This window comes from Epinephelus lanceolatus, chromosome 18, assembly GCF_041903045.1.
Source record: "Epinephelus lanceolatus isolate andai-2023 chromosome 18, ASM4190304v1, whole genome shotgun sequence".
NCBI classification, from domain to species: domain Eukaryota; kingdom Metazoa; phylum Chordata; class Actinopteri; order Perciformes; family Serranidae; genus Epinephelus; species Epinephelus lanceolatus.
In genome coordinates, this window is record NC_135751.1 from 36,354,832 (window position 1) to 36,374,753 (window position 19,922).

Sequence of the window (19,922 nt, forward strand, 5' to 3'; positions counted from 1 at the left end):
TGTAGGGAATCAAAGCGTATATAACTTAATTAAATTAAAGACATCAAAAGTCACAAAACATTTGAAGAATATGGAAAAAATCTAAATAATATGGAGGACATGGGAATTTATTGATTTTTGGTTGATTTCATTTTTAGGGGCAAAGATTGGGAGCTTATTGCACTTTTTACTTCTTTTTTTTAACTTTCTGCAGCATGAAAAAAGTAGCATTTACACCATCATGTTGGAAATTAAAATTTATATAATGGTTAATTATTTTAAAAAAAAATAAAGGTTTTTTTTTATCTTTGGTCCATTTGGTTTGGGGAACTAATTACTTTTTTTTTTTTTTTTTTTTAAAAAACTTTTTAGATCGTCAAGTAGGAAATAACGTATATGACAGTTGAATATTTAAAAAAATATTAAAAAGACATCATATGTAAAAAAAAATTTTTTTTGAAGGATATGAAAAAAAATTTAAGTAATTCGGAGGAAATGGAAATTTATTTTAATCTTTAGTCCATTTTTTCCAAGAGTTTCTGCAGGGGTAAAGACTGAGCAACTTAATACACTTTTTTAAATTTATTTTTCTGTCATAAACTTTTTTTGCAGCATGAAGAAAGTAACATAGATCTTCATGTTGGAAACTAAAATGCATATAATGGTTAATTAAATGTTTTTTTAAAACTTCCAAAAAGACATCAAATGTCAAAAAACATTTTTAAAAAAATCTAAATAATTCGGGGAAAAAAAAGAAATTTATTTTGACCTTTAGTCCATTTGGTTGTCAGAGGAGTGAAGGTTGTTTATGGAACTTATTACACTTTATTTATTTATGCATTTATTTATTTATTTTTACTTTTTCTGGCAACAAGTAGAGGGTGATATTTAGATCATCATGTGGGAAATTTAAACGTATATAACAACTATTTTCATATTTTATTAAAAAACATTAATAAGGCATCACATGTCACAAATATGTTTGAAGAATATGGAAAAAAAATCTTAAATCGGGGAAAAAATTTAATTTATTTTTATTTTTAGTCAGTTTCGTTTTCAGAGGGGTAAAGGTTGTTAGGGAAACTTATTACACTTTTTATTTATTTATTTTCAAACTTTTTCTGGAGGGTGACATTTAAATCGTCATATAGAACATTTAAGAAAACATTAAAAAGACATCACTTGACAAAAACATATTTGAATAATATGAAAAATAAATAATAGAGGCGTGACCTTTGTTTGGGGAACTTATTACCGTTTTTTTCTTTTGCAATTATATATTTGTTGGTAATATATTGTTGATACATTTTATTTGAGTTTAAAATGATTAATTTAAACCTGTAAAAACCAAACCACCATAATACTGTGCTGTGAGTTCAACGAACCGCTCGGTGATCGTTTAGTCTTGCCTTAACTCCGTCCGGTCAGAGGTCAGTGAGCGCGCGCCCTCCATCAATCCACAGCAAAGAACAAGAAGCACTTCGTTACAAACAAAAGTTACAGACCGACTGATGTCCAGAGGTTTTCCTTAAAACAAGCCAGTGAAGCTACAAACAACAGCGGCCACTGTGGTTTCTCATCGGGGAGCTCGGTGATCGTTGTTAGCTTATCGTGTAGTCGCTAGCCTCGTTAGCCACATTAGCTGGCTGTTGGAGAAAGTTCCTGCTAGCTCCATCGCAAGCTAGCTAGCTAGCTAACCGAAACTCCCATTTCTCCTTTGACCGGAGCACAACAAACAACCGCAAACATGCAGGATATGCTGGCTAACGTGGATCACCTCAAGTTTGACCTGGAGCTCGCTGTGCAGCAGCAGCTAGGAGCACAGCCGCTGCCCTTCCCCGGCATGGACAGTAAGTGCTCGGATGCTAGCATGTAGTTAGCTAAACAATAGTGAGAGTAATCGATAGCAACTATGGTAGCTAACGGCAGGTTGACAGTGACATCTCTTAGCGTTGTGTTGACATGTGTTTATCAAGGTTGTAATGTGTGTCTCTGCAGAGTCCGGGTCTGCTGTGTGTGAGTTCTTCATGAGAGCAGCTTGTCTGAAAGGTAAAAACACACCGTGACAACAGTCCATCACTTCAGTGTTTCACTTCCTTAAAGGTTGGGTGCTCACAAGAGATGGATTTTAATAAATGGTCAAAACTGAAGCAGCAGAGTTACCCTGACTTCTACAGTACATGTCAAGCTTTAAAATCACTACACTTCCCACATCTTTACATTAGACCCCTATAGATAAATTAACCAGGCAAGGATAAGTTGTCATATTCAAATACAAACTGAGATTCACTGCTCACAAATCAATGAATGAAATGAATAAAAGCCTACAGTAGCTTAAGGCTGCAACGACTGTTTTTATTATAAATTAAGCTATTGATTAATTAATTGATTAGTTGTTTGGTCTATAAAATGTTTAGAAATGGTAAAAAATGTTTATCAGAGTTTCCCAGAGACCAAGGTGACGTCCTCAAATGTCTTGTTTGGGTGCCTTCTGTGCAACAGCAAGGCAAATATATATATAATCTGTTGCGTATATTATTAATATTATTCATCTACTGTATAAATTTTGCTGTGAAACTCGTCTTGCAGCGTTGCTAACACATAGGCAAATGGATCACTGTGACTTTAGAGATTCACCCAGTTGTTTTCACAAAAATCGCAAAAAAAAACTGTGTAAATTTCTCATTCCCATTATACACACATAGAGCTTAGTGCCTGTAGTACATTCAGGGTGTTGATGGCTTCGTCCTCGCTGCAGCGGCCCTGGGTCGATTCCAGCCCATGGCCCTTTGCTGTGTATCACTCCCTCTCTCTCCCTCTTTCATGCTTAACTGTCCTATAGATTAAAGGCAAAAACGCCAAAAAATAATATTTAAAAAGGTGGAATCAGAGAATCTTAACTTATTTTTTTCCCTAAAAAAATAACTCAAAGCAATTAAATGAAAAGATAATAAAATTGGTTGCTGAATAATGTAATGGTTGACAACTAATAGATTATTCGTTGCTGCTCTACAGGCAGGGTGGCATTTCTGCTTTTTACATTCTTCTCTCCAGCATGTAAAATTGAGCCACGGGGAAAAAAACCTGCTGAATATGTTAATTTCATGTGTAAACCAAGGCATAAAAAAAATCCACCAAAATCCTTATTTGTGAAAAAGGTCAGCAATCGGCAAGACACTGGCTGCCCTGAGAGCATGACTTGGGAAGGTGTTATATCTGTTTTCGTCTGCACTCCCAGGTGGGATGTGTCCGTTCCGTCACATCAGCGGAGAGAAGACGGTGGTGTGTAAGCACTGGCTCAGAGGACTGTGTAAGAAGGGAGACCAGTGCGAGTTCCTCCACGAATACGACATGACCAAGATGCCTGAATGCTACTTCTACTCCAAGTTTGGTTCGTTGACTTCATGTTTCATAAAGTTCAGTGACTGTATTTGCATTGTTATATAAAGAGTGTGTTTGTTTACATTTATAATGTGTGTGTTGCCCCTCGCAGGTGAGTGTAGCAACAAGGAATGTCCATTCCTGCACATTGATCCAGAGTCCAAGATCAAAGACTGTCCCTGGTATGACCGAGGCTTCTGCAAACACGGTGCGTCCTGCTCACATGAACACTCCAGCTGCACTGATATTAACACCCCCTAAACATACAGTTATACACAGTCCTCCCTGCTGGTTTAAATGTCTTCATCAGCAACAAAACAGCCTCTTTACTCTCTGTTGTGGATCTCTCTCCATCTTCCATCTTCCTGTCACAGGTCCTGACTGCAGACACAGACACACGAGAAGAGTGATCTGTATGAATTACCTCGTGGGCTTCTGTCCAGAGGGGAAATCCTGTAAATTTATGCAGTACGTTATCCTTTTTTACATCTTATAAAATATAATGTGTTATGGTTGCAAGTAAAAGAAAAGACATCTCTTATGAGTAGAGATGTCCTGATCAAGATTTTATGCCCCCAATCTGAGTCATGTAATAGTAAAACTTAATGCTAGAGATAGAGTCCTGATCAGATACCTCGATTCTCCTAGATAGTACAGCTGCACAGGGCACATGTCAAGTTATTAAAATCAATCTACTTTATATTTAAAGATAAAAGAACAATGCCTGGCCAGCTCACTCAGTGTAAAAGTCCATAGTACAGGCATGCATCTGAGGCACTCTGACTGTAGTTAAAAATCCTTTAACTACAGTCAGAGTGCCTCGGATGAATTTCTGGACTGCCTGCCTGTACTATATGTCGTCGTTTTTTTATCATTAAGTGAATCTTTGTCCCGTCTTTGAAGAGCACTGAATATTTTTTACAACTAACTACACAGAGCCTTAACTCAGTGCAGCACTCCCCTTTTTCCTCAATCCAGTGTATATGTAGGATAATTTAATAACTCTGCAATGCATCAAGGAAACAAACTCTGCATTCAAGCTGTTCTCTTTATGTTTTTTTAATTCTATCTTTTACAGCTGTCTCAAGGGAATTTCTTTTAGCCTTTGAGAGAATATTCCCTTTGTAACTGTTGCTTTGATGCAGCCTTTTGTTACCTTAATGAACTGTATCTCATTGAGTCTTTGTTTTTTTCCGCACCAATAAGATTAATAGACTAATCCACTCGAATTTGCGTTTTGCTCACGGGGCTTTTGTTGTACTTGCAGTGATCAAGATTAACTTTATTGTCCCTACACCTACACTGCAGCCACAGAAATACATCATACAACCTAACATTCATATGCTAAAAATATTCCTACAAAAATGCAAATCGTCATAATTCAATGCCAGTTCTGGCTTTATCTGCCACAGTGGTGTGTTGAATGTAACAGACCACTGTCTGTCTCTTCTTTGCTCGTGGTGAAACACCATGCCCCAGAGATGACAGTAAAACACGAAAGACTCACACTGAGCTGAAACAAGTGCTCCGAACTTACATGCATAACATCAGTATATATTTTTACTGTCGTTTATGGTGTGTGATGTTTCGTGGTGGGCAGGGTGTTGACTGGTGGAGACGTAGCTGATGATGGCTGCACTTGTTGCTTTGCTGTGAGATCAGATCGGGACATCCCTACTTATGACTTGTTTTAGCATTTGGTTTTGTAATTTGGGATAGTTCTTTCTGTCTTATTTTCTCATGACTTATGTCATCCAGTAAAATATTTCTTGACCAAATGTGCTGAGTTAGTTTCACCTTTCAGTAACGTAGATTTAACAGTGAGATGTTCTTCTACAGCCCTCGCTTTGAGCTGCCTATGGGAGCCTCTGAACAGCCTCCTCTACCACAGCAAATCCAGAACCAGACGAAGGTAAGGAGGAAACACCTGAATACACACAGCACCTCTGCTCCATGTTATCTACCTGACCACTGGTGGCTGAACAGCAGAGCAAAAGCTGATTTGTCTCTTTGTGTTTTTCCTGCTGCAGCCTGTGCCTACCATCGGTCGCTCGTCACTCTCCCTAATCCAACTGACCAACTCCAGTCCAGGCCTGCGGCCGCAGAACCACACAGCAATGGCTGCTCCTCAGCAAAATAACATGACCGGCAACAGAGGGCCTCGGCCACTGGACCAGGTCACCTGCTATAAAGTGAGTCATCTGATCATTTATCTGCTAATGACCCTTTTGTGAGTTCAAAATCAGTTTTAGACATAACATCTAATGCGTAACACCTTGAAGCAGTAGTTTAACATTTTAAGAAATATGTTACATGCGAAGATCAACACCACTCTCATGTCTGTACAGTAAATATGAAGCTACTGCCAGCAGACGTTTTATTTTTTTCTCATGTAAAGGTTCAGTGTGCAAGATATAGAGGGATTTAGTGGCATCTCTCAGTGAGGTTTGCAGATTGCAACAAGCTGAAATTCCTTCAGTGTTCATCATTCAGGAGGTTTTTAGAGTCAAATTATCTACAGAGGTCTCGTCCTCTCCAAAACAAACAGATCAGGTGATAAACACAGGTAAAAACAAAGAATAAAGCATTTTCACAGTACAGATTAGTGTTTAGGTGTTAAGCTTGTTGGAGACAGGCTGCTAACCCAGCACGGGCTAGTGTGTGGTCACTTTTTTACTCTGACCATTTAAGATCCAGACGTCCACGAAGTTTTCACCAGGAGCCAAATTAGAATTATTAGACTTTTTGATGACATATTTACTGTGACTTTTTATTGACAAACTATACTTGAACTTTTTCCGACATCTGACTTTTTTTTTTTACGTACTATACTACAACTTTCTTTATGAACTTTTTTGACATACTATACTATGACTTTTTGCAACATACTATACTATGACTTTTTCGACATACTATACTATACTATGACCTTTTTTGACATACTATACTGGGACCCTTTTTTTTTTTTTTTTTTTTTTGGACATATTATACTATGACCTTTTTCGACATACTATACTATGACTTTTTAATGACCTTTTCCGACATACTGTATTTTGACATTTGTATGACCTTTTCTTCTTTTTTTTTTTTTTGACATACTATACAATGACTTTTTTCGACATACTATAACTTTTTTTGACATACTATACAATGACTTTTTGTGACTTTTTGTTTTTTTTACATACTATACTAAGACATTTTATTGACAAACTAGACTTGAACTTTTTTTTGACATACTATACTACAACTTTTTTATGACCTTTTTTCGATATACTATACTATGACCTTTTGACATACTATACTATGACTTTTTTTGACATACTATACAATGACTTTTTTCGACATACTATACTATGACCTTTTTTGACATACTATACTATGACCTTTTTTGACATACTATACAATGACTTTTTTCGACATACTATACTATAACTTTTTTTGACATACTATACAATGACTTTTTGTGACTTTTTGTTTTTTTTACATACTATACTAAGACATTTTATTGACAAACTATACTTGAACTTTTTTTTGACATACTATACTACAACTTTATGACCTTTTTTTGATATACTATACTATGACCTTTTTTGACATACTATACTATGACTTTTTTTGACATACTATACAATGACCTTTTTTGACATACTATACTATGACTTTTTTCGACATACTATACTATACTATGACCTTTTTTGACATACTATACTATGACTTTTTTCGACATACTATACTATGACCTTTTTTGACATACTATACTATGACTTTTTTTTGACATACTATACTATGACTTTTTTTGACATACTATACTATGACTTTTTTCGACATACTATACTATGACCTTTTTTGACATACTATACTATGACTTTTTTTGACATACTATACTATGACTTTTTTCGACATACTATACTATGACCTTTTGTGACTTTTTTTTTACATACTATACTAAGACATTTTATTGACAAACTATACTTGAACTTTTTTTGACATCCTATACTACAACTTTTTTTATGACCTTTTTTCGATATACTATACTATGACCTTTTTTGACATACTATACAATGACTTTTTTCGAAATATTATACTATAACTTATTTATGACTTTTTTTCGACAAACTATACTATGACAATTTTATGACTTTTTATGACATGCTATACTATGACTTTTTTTTGACATCCTATACTACAACTTTTTTTATGACCTTTTTTCGATATACTATACTATGACCTTTTTTGACATACTATACAATGACTTTTTTCGAAATATTATACTATAACTTATTTATGACTTTTTTTCGACAAACTATACTATGACAATTTTATGACATGCTAGACTATGACTTTTTTGACTTTTTCGTCATACTATACTATGACTTTTTCGACATACTATGACTTTTTTTGACTTTTTCGACATACTATACTATGACATTTTTATGACTTTTTTCGACATACTATACTATGACTTTTTTTCAAAATACTATATTATGACTTATTTAGACATACTATTCTATGACATTTTTATGACTTTTGTCGAAATACTATACTATGACTTTTTTCGACATACCATACTATGACATTTAAAAGTATGTATCATGGTACTTAAAATGAGCCATCTTAGACATGGGGATTATATGAAATCAAGAGGGAAATTTCCAACCCTTGTCTGGCACATCTCGAATGTGAGAATTTGCTCCTTGTCCATTTGTCTGTGCCACATCTAGCTCTTTTTTTGTTGCTTTTAATAAGGAGTCATTAATATCTTCTTATTGTGTCTCCCCTGTGTCTGCAGTGTGGTGAGAAGGGCCACTATGCCAATAAATGCACTAAAGGCCATCTTGCTTTCCTGAGTGGACAGTGATCTTCAGCCTTGGGGTCACCATGGTGCTGTAGCTCAGTCATCCTGATGTGAGCAGAAGAGAGGAAGATCCTTTGCTCTGCAGACTGAAGATAATAAAGACTTTGACTGCACTGTTGAGTCTGTCTCGTCTTACAGACACAGAAGGGAGGAACGATAAACAAGCTACTATTTCTACTCTTTGTGGGTACATGAAAATATCCAGGAACACCAGAAAAAAGAGTCACAATCTGAGTGGCTGGCTGACTTGTGTGCAAGTCCTTAGAGTTTTCTACAAAGTTTGTACTGTAAAGCACACTGAGTATTTATAGACATCACACCCAGGGTCCAACAGAGGTGCAGTGCTGTGACATGGTGCTGCTTCAGTATGTACATTTCCTTGGGTCATGTGACTGCATCAGTGACACCAGACCAGTCTTTCTATTCTGCTACTTGTGATAAATCTGACAGTGTAAATGCAATAAAAAACAAACGTGATAAATGCCAGGAGGAATGTAAATGAATGCCATTTGTACTTGTACTTGAACTGCTGTAATTAACTGGAGCTCAAATCCACCCCGCAATGGTTTGTATTGTATTCGAAACACCACCCGAAATCTTCAGCTTCCCACACACCATATCACACTTGTCAGATTTTAGACTTTCTAATGGAAACCTCCCATTTGTGGACTTTTTTTACGTTTTAAATCCTGGGATGTTGTTAATTACCAGTTATGCGTGGACATCTTGCGTTGTTTGATCTGATTTAAGAGCATTCAAATTTTACCCAAGAGGATATGTGTGGCTACAGCAGTTTGGTTCCTGGTCTCTTCACTTCATCATTGTGTTAACAGTCTGAACATCTCACAATCTGTACAGTGTGTAGAAATAAATGTTCTTGTTACAAATTGACTTGTTATACTTGCATTCATCTCACTACAACAGTGAGGTAGATACACTCTGAGAGTTAAGAATTCTTTTACAAGAATTTTTCCTCTTACCTGTGGTTCTGTATCAATCTAATTGTTTTGGTGTGAGTTGCCGAGTGTTGGAGATAGCGGAAATAGAGATGTCTGCCTTCTCTCCAATATTACGGAACTAGATGGCACTTATCTCTACAGCCAGTATCTTCAACAATCAGCATCTCACACCAAAACAATCTAGATTGATAAACAGCACAGGTAAAAAATGTATTTGATTTAGGGGTGTACTGTCCCTGTAATACAGCTAGGATGTAGGTGCAGCTATATAACTGGAAACTAAACTCACACGAACAGGATATCCACAATAAATCTTAGTATTGTTTATTGGTCACAACAGTCACAAATTCAACACAGGCAGCTGAGGGTGACATTTTTATGACTTTTTATGATATGTTATACTCTGACTTTTTTTCGAGATACTATTCTATGACATGTTTATGACTTTTTATGACATGCTATACGATGAATTTTTTTCTCACATACTATTTATGACATTTTTATGACTTTTTCGAAAAACTATACTATGACTTTTTTCGACATACTATTCTACGACATGTTTATGACTTTTTTCGACATACAATACTACGAAATTTTTATGACTATTTTTTTAAACATACTATGCAATGACATTTTGATGACTTTATGACATGCTATACTATGACTTTTTTTTTTACTTTTTTCGACACACTGACATTTTAATGACTTTTGTCCGACATATACTATGACATTTTTAGGACTTTTTCGACATACTATACTATGACTTTTTTTTTACTTTTTTCGACATACTATACTATGACTTTTTTTTACTTTTTTCGACATACTATACTATGACTTTTTTTTTTAACTTTTTTCCAACATACTATACTATGACTTTTTTTCACTTTTTTCAACATACTATACTATGACTTTTTTTTTTTACTTTTTTCCAACATACTATACTATGACTTTTTTTTTACTTTTTTTGACATACTATACTATGACATTTTTTTTTTTACTTTTTTCGACATACTATACTATGACTTTTTTTCACTTTTTTCAATATACTATACTATGACTTTTTTTTAAACTTTTTTCCGACATACTATACTATGACTTTTTTTTACTTTTTTCGACATACTATACTATACTATGCCTTTTTTTTTTACTTTTTTCGACATATGACCTATGACCTTTTTAAACATACAATACTATGAAATTTTTATGACTTTTTTAACATACTATGCTATGACATTTTGATGATTTTTTTCGACATGCTACCATGACATTTTTATGACTTTTTTCAACATACTATATACTATGACATTTTTTTTTACTTTTTTTCAACATACTTTACTATGACATTTTAATGACTTTTTTCCGACATACTATACCATGACTTTTTGCAACATGCTATGCTGACATTTTTATGACTTTTTTCGACATACTATACTATGACTTTTTTCAACATATACTATACTGTGCCATTTTTATGACTTTTTTATTCGACATACTATACTATGACTTTTTTTCCACATACTATACTATGACATTTTTATGACTTTTTTCAACATACTATACTATGACATTTTTTGGGGGGGACTTTTTTCAACATACTTTACTATGAGATTTTAATGACTTTTTTCTGACATACTATACTATGACTTTTTTTTTTTAAACTATTTTTCGACATACTATACTATGACCTTTTTTTTTAAAACTATTTTTCCACATACTATACTATGACCTTTTTTTTTTAAACTATTTTTCGACATACTATACTATGACTTTTTTTCCACATACTATACTATGACATTGTTTTACTTTTTTCGACATACTATACTATGACATTTTTCTTTTACTTTTTTCGACATATGATCTATGACCTTTTTAAACATACAATACTATGAAATTTTTATGACTTTTTTTAACATACTATGCTATGACATTTTGATTTTTTTTCGACATGCTATACTATGACATATTTATGACTTTTTCAACATACTATACTATGATTTTTTTTTCGACTTTTTTTCTACATACTTTACTATGACATTTTAATGACTTTTTTCCGACATACTATACCATGACTTTTTGCAACATGCTATGCTGACATTTTTCTGACTTTTTTTGACATACTATACTATGACTTTTTTTCGACATACAATACTATGACTTTTTTCAACATACTATACTGTGCCATTTTTATGACTTTTTTATGACTTTTTTATTCGACATACTATACTATGACTTTTTTTCCACATACTATACTATGACATTTTTATGACTTTTTTCAACATACTATACTATGACATTTTTTGGGGGGGACTTTTTTCAACATACTTTACTATGAGATTTTAATGACATTTTTCTGACATACTATACTATGACTTTTTTTTTTTACTTTTTTCAACATACTATACTATGACCTTTTTTTTAAAAACTATTTTTCGACATACTATACTATCACTTTTTTCCACATACCATACTATGACATTGTTTTACTTTTTTCGACATACTATACTATGACATTTTTTTTACTTTTTTCGACATATGACCTATGACCTTTTTAAACATACAATACTATGAAATTTTTATGACTTTTTTTAACATACTATGCTATGACATTTTGATGATTTTTTTCGACATGCTATACTATGACATTTTTATGATTTTTTTCAACATACTATACTACATTTTTTTTTACTTTTTTTCTACATACTTTACTATGACATTTTAATGACATTTTTCTTTTACTTTTTTCGACATATGACCTATGACCTTTTTAAACATACAATACTATTAAATTTTTATGACTTTTTTTTAACATACTATGCTATGACATTTTGATTTTTTTCAACATGCTATACTATGACATTTTTATGACTTTTTTCAACATACTTTACTATGAGATTTTAATGACTTTTTTCTGACATACTATACTATGACTTTTTTTTTTTTACTTTTTTCGACATACTATACTATGACCTCTTTTTTAAAAACTATTTTTCGACATACTATACTATGACATATTTATCACTTTTTATGACATGCTATACTGTTTTTTTCTACATACTATACTATGCCGTTTTTAGACAGACTATACCATTAAAGTTGACATTTTTATGACTTTTTTCGACATACTATACTGATATTTTTATGACATGCTATAATGACTTTTTTCGACACAGTATACTATGACTTTTCTCAACATGCTATACTGCAACATTTCTATGACTTTTTATGACATGCTATACTATGACGTTTTTTGGACATACTAGTCTATGACATGTTTATGACTTTTATGACATGCTCTACTATGGCTTTTTTTCAGCTGACTATACTATGACATGTTTATGAGTTTTATGATATGCTATACTATGGCTTTTATCCAACATACTATACTATGACATTTTTATGACTTTTTGCAACATGCTATACTATGACTTTTTTTCCCTCATACTATACTATGACATGTTTGACTTTTTTTCGACATACTATGACTTTTTTATGGCATGCTACATTGACTTTCTTTCGACAAACTATACTGACATTTTTGACTTTTTATGACATGCTACACTGACTTTTTTCTATATACTATACTATGACTTTATAAACTTTTTTCGACATACTATATTTTTATGACTTTTATTCAACATACTATAGTGACATTTTTGACTTTATATGACATGCTATACCATGACTTTTTTCGACATACTATATTTTACACTTTTTTTCAACATACTATACTATGACCTTTTTCAATACAGTATATTTTTATGACCTTTTGCTACATACTATACTATGACTTTTTTCGAAATACTGTACTAAGATATTTTTATGACTTTTTAAAAGATACTATACAATGACATTTTCATGACTTTTTTCAACATACTATACTATGACTTTTTTGCAATACTATACTCACACAAACACAATATCCACAATAAATCTTAGTATTGTTTATTGGTCACAACAGTCACAAATTCAACACAGACAGCTGAGGGTAGAAAGAGGAGGGGGAACAAAAAGATTCAAGTTCAACCCCCGGAGGTCTGACGGCTACTGAAGGGGCTTAGTGGTACTTCCTCCAGCGATCATGCTCTGGAAGAGAAGATGGAGAAAAGGACGATTAAAGTGATAGTTCGGATTTTTTTTTGGAGGTGCATACTAAACTATGACCAACTTTATAGTAAAAAGGTAAAACATTTTAAATAGGGTAAAGGAGTGTTTGCATTTCTTACTGATGTGGTCGTACTGCCACACGTAGCTCAATACCACATAGGCCGTCAGCACCATAGCTACACCGCCGATGCCTCCCCTCTTCACGTCAATGTACTTGCTGTAGTATCTGTCATGGCCTGGAGGAAAGATAAATTACATACTATGACTTCATGACTTTTCATGACATACTATACTATGACTTTTTATGACATAGCTCTGTTAGATTGCTGCCACACCACTCTGTTAATACAGATTTGTGCATCCCTGTGCAAGTGGGAGAGAAAACAGTTTTTTGACCATGAAAAGTTTTTTTACGGACCACATGCACAAAATATTTTCACTGAGTTTACATTTTGAGATGCAGTGGTGGAAGTCCACACTATCCTTGTTTACTTTTAATTTTATGGTGTGATTTCTTGTGAACTGTGCTGCTAAAAAAAACAGATTTTGTCATCTTTAACAACTGAAGATTTAAAGACTTCAAGCTTCAAACTTTCCATATCTTATGTGCAGTCAGATTTGTTTTCTCACTGCACCCTGATAATTTGGAAAAGGAGGCAAGTTCAGTTTCTTTATCACCATGTTCCTTTGTATGATAATCACTTCCTTCTGCTACCGTTTTATCAAAAATGGTTACAGGTATTCAAAATAACCTCTAACAAAGCCTTATTTGTGATAAAAAATTGTACTGGTTAAAGTTTTAATCAGAACATGTTTCCTTACCCCTGCGGACGGCTGAGATGAGGCCCATGGGAGTGAAGTTTCGACCTCCGAGCCAGGTTCCCAGCTCACCCAGTTTCACGTCCAACAGTCGCTTCTCAATTACGGGAACTGGTCACAAATAGAAAAAGCAAAGACAGTTTGATCAAACATTTGTCCATATTGAGCAAAAAATGCTATGGCTTTTTTAGTGCGCTCTGATTTAAGCAGGGAGTCAATTAACACTTCATCCAGAGGTCATGTAACAGTATCTGCAGCTATGAAGTAAATCTACCACAGCTGAGATGATTGGTATTTTAACTGATTAGTCGATCACCAGAAAAGTATTTTACAAAAATTCTGACAATCGCTTAAATCAAAAATGGCGAAAAATTTCCAGTGTGAAAATCTCACCTTGGACTCTTGAGGACTCATAATGGGCTTTTTTTTTTTTTACAACTTTCAAATATTTTATTAGGGCTGATTATTGTCACTGTCAATTAATATGTTGATGATTTTCTTGATAAATGGATTAGTTGTTTGGTCTATAAAATGTTGGAAAATGCTCAAAGACGTCAATCAGTGTTTCCTAAAGCCCAAGATGACGTGTTTTAACATATCCATTTGTCCACAACTTGAAGACAGTCTTAAAGGAGCACAGAAATCCCAAAATATTCACATTTAAGAAGCTGAAATCAGAGAATTTTGATTTTGTTTCTTTACAAAAAAATTACTTAAACCAATCAATTGATTATCAAATTAGTTAGAGATTAATTCAGTAGTTGACAACTAGACAATAAATAATTTCAGCTCTAAGGTCGCCAAAGCTTCACAGAGGGTCATGAGGCTTTCTTGATTTTAAGAGGTGTAAGGAAACTTATCAGAAAAACATACAGTTGGCCAGTGATGAAAAACAAATTAAATTATCATTTTTAAATTTAAGATTTTCATTCAAGATATAAAATTCCACCCCAGTGGACAATAAAGATTCATTCTACCCTGAGCTTTAAAAAAATCTCACACATTAAGGACATGGTGAGGACCTGATCACGAGCTTAATTCACAGAGCCACCACCCACTGCAAGACGTCATCCTACTTTAGATAAATATGCAGTCAAAATAATCAAAGACCTAATAGAACAAAAATGTCAGGGAAAAGAAAACACCAAATTTATCAAAAAAGAAGCCTATTAAGCATGCATGCATGATGACAATAATAAACAATAAAGAGAATCATATAAAGTTTCTAAAAACTTCAGGAAAACTGATGCAATGTTTACAGGAAATAATGTGCTTAAAACTCATCCAAATCTCTCGTTTTACTTAAACTTCCTGTGGTTATTATGTTCATTAGTTGTGTTAATTGTACTGTTAATCATTTGCTCTGTATTGTTGGTATGCATTGAATATAATATGAAATACCATAAAATATGATGGGTGATGGGTTTACACAATGATAGAAAAGGGGTCCCTTAAGGAAAAAGGCTGGGCAGCACTGTTATAGACTAAGATAAGATAAGATAACTTTATTTGCCATTTGTACACCTACACGCAGTCTGGGTACAGAGGAATTGTGCAAAAAAACCCACTTAGAGTCAAGTCAGAAATAGACAGGTAATAAATAAGATAAAAATAAATGCAAGAATATAATATATAGTAGACCTGCAGGGTACTCAGAAGGTTTAACTATTAATCAAGATAATAATGGGCAGACTAACTGATACAGGAAGCAGTTATTTGTTGTAAGGGATCAGTAATCAACAACTGCATCCTCTGAAAAGTCGTTAAGCAAAAGTATTTAGTCTAAAGAACACAAATAAAGTTGCAGTGTCTCAAATTTACACTCAAATACACTAACTTCCTCACTTAAATCTGCTTGTTTCTTTCTACCTGGAGCTAACTGTTGACACATTTGACATTTAAGAGGTTTATAGCTATATTGCAGCTACTATGAATAAAGTATTTTTAGCCCACTGTGCAAAAACCCTGCTGTAAAGCACAGCAAGGTTATTCTGTGTTGTATTTTTTGACGGTGAATTGCTTTTAGGGATTAAATTTTACTCAAACTTCCTACAGTTATTGCAATCATTATTTGGGTTAATCATTAGTTCTATATTGTTATTGGTATGCACTGAATATGACGTGAAATATACATAAAATCGGGTGATGAGTTTACACAATGATAGAAAAAGGTTGGGAAGCACTGTTATAGACAAACTATTATTCTGGATAATATTAGACGGACTAATCGATACAGGAAACACTGATTTGCTGTAAGTAATCAGTATTCACCAATTGCATCATCTGAGAAGTTGTAAAGCAGAGGTATTCAGTCTGAAAATACACAAATGAAGTTGCAGTGTCTCATATTTACACTCAAATACACTAAATTACTCGAGCTAGCTTTTGACACATTTGACATTTAACAGGTGTGCAGCTATATGACAGGTACTATGAATGAAGTATTCTTAGCCCACTGTTCAAGACACCATTGTAAAGCTAAATACGATCATTTCATGTTTTATTTTTTAACGTTTAATTGATTTTAGTATTAAATTAAATCACAGAGATAGTTTGGAGTAACGTTAGTCACTGTGTCTGCAGGCTACCGTGCAAGCTAGCCAAAGAAACGGTTACATAACTATAATGTGCAAATACAGCTAAATTATGACAGCTTCGTCAAAACTGCAAGTCATATCTAAAGCTTGTCATCACCGAGCATGAAGGTTAAGTGTCCAAATGAGACCGGTAGGTTCATTTAAACTGCAAAACACCGGCAATGACACGGAAAGTCCTTGACGTGACTTAACGGATTCATCGCGGCCTACAGTCGGATTAAAACCTTTAAACGACTCATTAACGGTCTGATTAACGATAAAACACACGCAGCCCGTGACAAAGTAAAAATATCCAAACGAATAATCATATAAAAGAGGAAATTTGTGATTTATTTTAGCAGAGGACACGCTGTATTACCTGGTCTGTCCGCCATCTTGACTGGTGCGAAGGGCTGGCAGCGGGGAATGATGGGAATAAAAACGGCAGAGTGCATTATGGGAGATGGTGTAGTTTTTGACTGTATCCGCTAGAGGGCAGCAGAAGAAATGAAACCAGGAGTCCCATAATTAGACCTAAAGGTTTAACAAACACAACACGTTACACAGATAGACGACCATCTGGTGCAAAAACAAACACGGTGTGTTTAAAGATCCCCTGCAGACATGTTTCAGGGACACACACTTAGCTGGCAGTTTATCACTGAGGCGTTTAAAATACATCAACGGTAGAAGAAGCTATGGCATAATGTCAAAATACCGTGTTACAAGCCACAGTCCTGCATCCAAAACTTTACCCAAGTACAAGAACAAAAGCATCCGCATCAAAATACACTCACAGGCCAATTTATTAGGTACACCTGTTCAGCCGACTCAATGCATTCAATCATGTAGACATGGTGAAGACAAGCTGCTGAAGTTTAAACCGAGCATCAGAATGAGGAAGAAAGGGGATTTAAGTGACTTTGATGGTGGCATGGTTGTTGGTGCCAGAAACTGGGATTTTCAGCACAACCATCTCTAGAGTTTACAGAGGATGGTCCCAAAAAGAGAAAATATCCAGTGAGCCAAAATGCCTTGTTGATGCCAGAGGTCAGAGGAGAATGGCCAGACTGGTTCAGGATGATAGAAAGGCAACAGGAAGTCAAATAAGCACTGGTTCCAACCAAGGTGTGCAGAAGACCATCTCTGAAGCAACAACACCTTGTCCAACCTTGAAGCAGATGGGCTACAGCAGCAGAAGACCACACCAGGTGCCACTCCTGTCAGCTAACAACAGGAAACTGAGGCTACAATTCACACGGTTTTCTCACCAAAACTGGACAATAGAAGATTGGAAAAACCACATTCAGATGGAAGCATGGATCCATCCTGCCTTGTATCAACGCTTCAGGCTGCTGCTGGTGGTGTAATGGTGTGGGGGAGATTTTCTTAGTACCAACTGAGCATGGTTTAAACACCACAGCCTACCTGAGTATTGTTGCTGAGCGTGTCCATCCCTTTATGACCACAGTGTACCCATCTTCTGATGGCTACTTCCAGCAGGATAACGCACCATGTCACAAAGCTCACATCATCTCAAACATGACAATGAGTTCACTGTACTCCAATGGCCTCCACAGTCACCAGATCTCAGTCCAATAGAGCACCTTTGGGATGTGCTGGAACGGGAGATTCTCATCATGGATGTGCAGCCGACAAATCTGCAGCAACTGTGTGATGTCATCATGTCAATATGGACCAAAATCTCTGAGGAATGTTTCCAGCACCTTGTTGAATTAAGGGTTTAAGATCTATGTGTAGTAGGAAGAACTTGGAATCTCAGTAGTTAGGCTATAATCCATGCTGGACACTCAACAGAGGAATGTGTGTTAGGCTTACATGAACTGAATTAATTACTCAGTGGAAAATAATTCATCGTCACTCTTGTCAACATGGATTTGACTTATTTTCCTTATTTCAGGGTCCAATGTGCGCGATTTAGGGAGAATTAGGGGCATCTAGCAGCTAGGACTGCAGATTACAACTAGCGAGCTTAAACTAACTACAATTCCTTCAGTGTCCATTGTTCAGGAGGTTTTTAAGCCTAATTATTATTAATTAGTCTAATTATTTGTTGAGGTCTCTTCCTCTCCAAAACAAAGGGACCAGGTGATTTAATCTAGTAAAAACACTGAATAAAGCAGTTTGACTTTACAAATCAGTGTTTCTTCTATACTGTTTGGCATCTCAGAGACAGGCTGCTCACCCAGCTGTGTGCTCACTTCTTTCTTTGATAACTTATTGTGTCCTCACAGTTTATCAGGAGGTTTTTACCAAGACCTAAATTTTCCACAGAGGTTTTAGTTTAGTTTATTTGCACTTACATGTATAGAAAATACAGGAAAAACAGAAATTAAAAGTGAAAACATTGTGCAGGAGAGGTTAGAAGTGAAAAACGGCTTATGAAGATACTTCCCCTACTAAATAACAACAATCACACATAAAAAGATAAAAGTGAAGATGGTATAACTGAACAAGAGTTCCAGACTAAGAAGTATTACAAAATGATTAGAGATGTACAATTTACAAAAAACAAACAAAAACAAATTACAAATGAATTAATGCAGTGTTAAGAGTCGTTGCAAATTAGAGTCCTTTTCAGATGTTTTTTGAATAACAGTAATGTAGATGATGATTGTGGAGATGAAAGAAGGTTGTTCCAAAGAGATGGTCCTCTGTATTTAAATGGATATTGATAAAGAGAAGTCTGACAACATTTAAAATCTTAAAACAGATCAACCAGGTGATTTCAACTGGTAAAAACACTGCATCCATCCATTTTCATCCGCTTATCTGGGGCCGGGTCAGGGGTCACCAGGTCGAGCAAAGCACCCCAGACATTCCTCTCCCCAGCAACTCTTTCCAGCTCCTCCTGGGGGACCCCAAGGCGCTCCCAGGCCAGATGAGATATGTAATCCCTCCAGTGTGTTCTGGGTCTGCCCCAGGGCCTCGTACCAGTTGGATGTCCCCGCAACACCTCTAACAGGAGGCATCCAGGAGGCATCCTGATCAGATGCCCGAGCCACTTCAACTGACCTTCAACTGGAGCAGCGGCTCTACTCCGAGCTCCCTCCAGATGCCCGAGCTCCTTACCCTATCTCTAAAGCTGAGCCCAGCCACCCCACAGAGAAAACTCATTTTGGCCACTTGTACCCCCGATGTCATTCTTTCGGTCATTGCCCAGACCTTATGACCATAGCTGAAGGTTGGGATATAGATGGACCAGTGAATTGAAAGCTTCACCTTCTG

The 19,922-nt window shown here is 35.0% G+C and overlaps 2 protein-coding genes across 2 annotated transcripts; one reads left to right on the plus strand and one right to left on the minus strand.

Moving 5' to 3' along the window:
• The first annotated feature begins 1,391 nt into the window (after positions 1-1,391).
• cpsf4 (cleavage and polyadenylation specific factor 4) lies at positions 1,392-9,102 on the plus strand. The gene is made up of 8 exons (XM_033643997.2): positions 1,392-1,829; positions 1,978-2,028; positions 3,218-3,370; positions 3,473-3,568; positions 3,735-3,828; positions 5,200-5,272; positions 5,391-5,552; positions 8,150-9,102. The coding sequence occupies exons 1-8, from the start codon at positions 1,727-1,729 to the stop codon at positions 8,216-8,218; spliced, it is 801 nt and encodes a 266-aa protein (XP_033499888.1). The 5' UTR covers positions 1,392-1,726; the 3' UTR covers positions 8,219-9,102.
• A 3,998-nt stretch (positions 9,103-13,100) lies between these two features.
• On the minus strand, positions 13,101-17,184 carry atp5mf (ATP synthase membrane subunit f). Its single transcript, XM_033644253.2, has 4 exons — positions 17,053-17,184; positions 14,101-14,208; positions 13,398-13,514; positions 13,101-13,257 (listed from the first exon to the last, which is right to left on the minus strand). The coding sequence occupies exons 1-4, from the start codon at positions 17,126-17,128 to the stop codon at positions 13,229-13,231; spliced, it is 330 nt and encodes a 109-aa protein (XP_033500144.1). The 5' UTR covers positions 17,129-17,184; the 3' UTR covers positions 13,101-13,228.
• Positions 17,185-19,922: the final 2,738 nt, after the last annotated feature.